Source organism: Diaphorina citri, unplaced genomic scaffold (assembly GCF_000475195.1).
Source record: "Diaphorina citri unplaced genomic scaffold, Diaci psyllid genome assembly version 1.1 scaffold6650, whole genome shotgun sequence".
Taxonomy (NCBI): Eukaryota; Metazoa; Arthropoda; class Insecta; order Hemiptera; family Psyllidae; genus Diaphorina; species Diaphorina citri.
The window spans coordinates 1,116-3,077 of NW_007384026.1; the positions used below are offsets into that span (position 1 = coordinate 1,116).

The 1,962-nt window shown below is 35.3% G+C and overlaps 1 protein-coding gene across 1 annotated transcript in view; it reads left to right on the forward strand.

Moving 5' to 3' along the window:
• Positions 1-243: 243 nt before the first annotated feature.
• Positions 244-1,962, forward strand: part of LOC113472629 — a gene marked incomplete at its 5' end in the record, with an annotated part of 2,638 nt that continues 919 nt past the window's right edge. Inside the window, one exon of the mRNA XM_026832424.1 lies at positions 244-401. Within this exon, the coding sequence (XP_026688225.1) occupies positions 244-401 (158 nt within the window). The remainder of the gene's footprint in view (positions 402-1,962) is intronic.

Here is a 1,962-nt window from a genome sequence, read left to right on the forward strand (position 1 = left end):
TAATAAAGCATTTGCATAGGAGGCTGTTTAGGTCGACAATTTAATGCCTAGGGTACTCGTATGTGCAGAACATGTTGTAAAAAATAAAGTTTCTCTTTACTTAATCAGTCTGTAATCATGTAATCTTCTAATTAATTTGATCAATCAAGTACCTACCTTTAGAGTAGGTTAGTAGGTGATGATATGAAATATCTGTGGCCTCAACCATAAAATAAAGCATTTCTTCCGATGATTTCATTTCAGCACTCCTTCAGACTTAGACAGCAAAGCTGATCGACAAATAGACAGCAGCACATCTTGGTTTGGCTGGTATGCTGATTTGTTCAGAACTCTAGTCCGCATGTTTCGTACTCATACGCTGAAATTCAGAACAGAAGGACGCAGCTTTGAAGTTGGCACAGGTAAGAAGAATAAAATTAGGTTGTGGGTTCGATTCCCGCCCGGGTCGGATTTTATCCTGAACGGATAAGCTTCGTTTTCGGAACGGCTGGCTTTTTCCTATCCTGTCTTCTTCCTTCTCTTCGATTTCGGGACGATAAGACCTTAGCAGTTACAGCTCCCTCTATCAAACCTCTGAGTGGAACTTAAGCCGTATTTTCCTTTCGAAATTTTCCCTCTTCTGAACATCGTTTCCCCTTTTTTGGTGTGATAGCGGCTGAAGTCCTGAACTAAACCACAGGAGAAAGGTGGAAATGAGGGAAATTCTGAAAGGAAAAAATAACTTTACCTACACAGTACACACTGTATATTTCTATGTCTGAAAGAGGAAAATTTCTCGATCATTAAAGTGTGCGTTCCCTCTATCAAACCTCTAAATGGAACTTAAGCCGTATTTTCCTTTCGAAATGTCCCCTCTTCTGAACATCGTTTCCCCTTTTTTGGTGTGATAGCGGCTGAAGTCCTGAACCACAGGAGAAAAAGGGGAAATAAGGGAATTTTGAAAGGAAAAAATAACTTTACCTACACAGTACACACTGTATATTTCTATGTCTGAAAGAGGAAAATTTCTCGATCATTAAAGTGTGCCCTGCAGCCTGCAGGCATACCTGCGGCACTGCGACATGTATATAGTCTGAGGACTCTGAGTGCCTCAACAATGTTAAAAAGGTTGTCAATGTTGTCATGTTTTAGCATTTAATATAAGAAAGGGAACTAGGGACTTTATCGGAGGGTTGGTGGAGGGAAGACATTCTGAGGGAGGTTATTTTTTTATTATTATTATTTTCAGATTGAAACAAAAATCAGAGTCTTTGTTTTTATGAAGTATTTTGGGATGTTTATTTAAACTTTGAAGAGTTTCAAGCAAAAATCCAAGGAACACACTTGCTTAAAACAATAATATTATTACTGGGTAATAATGCATGAAAAGTTCGATAGAACTTTGAAATGAATTTCGTTGATAACAATATAACTTTGATAACATTTCTAAAATGCAAAGTTTTTGCTGAATTTGATAAGTATGAAATTTCTACATAATATGATGTATAGTAAAAACCTTTTGTATTTTATGTGTAGTTTTGTGTTGGGTTGAGCAATGAGCAATATGAGCATAATATTATAGGGAGTATTATTTATTCTAAAGTGAAGGTTTTATAGTTCATACACATACCCTTGGTGAACTTTCATCTGAAATAAAATATTAACCACCCTTAATATTAGCATAATAAAGTAAAGAACTAATATAGATAGATAAAACAAAGAACGTAGCAATAACACATTTTATATTTACATCCAATTTATTCTTCAGCGTTTTACATCTTCTGTTTCGGATACAATGTTAGAATGTGAGTGTATTAACTTGCGAAACATAAACTTCTGCAGACGATGTTATTTCCACAAAAGTCATTATTATTGTTCTTTTATAATTAGAACATGGATTTGATATGTTACGATGTTACGTACATCGAGAATTTGGAATGGGGAATGAGAAGGTACTTTGAAGGAAACATAAATATGTAAATG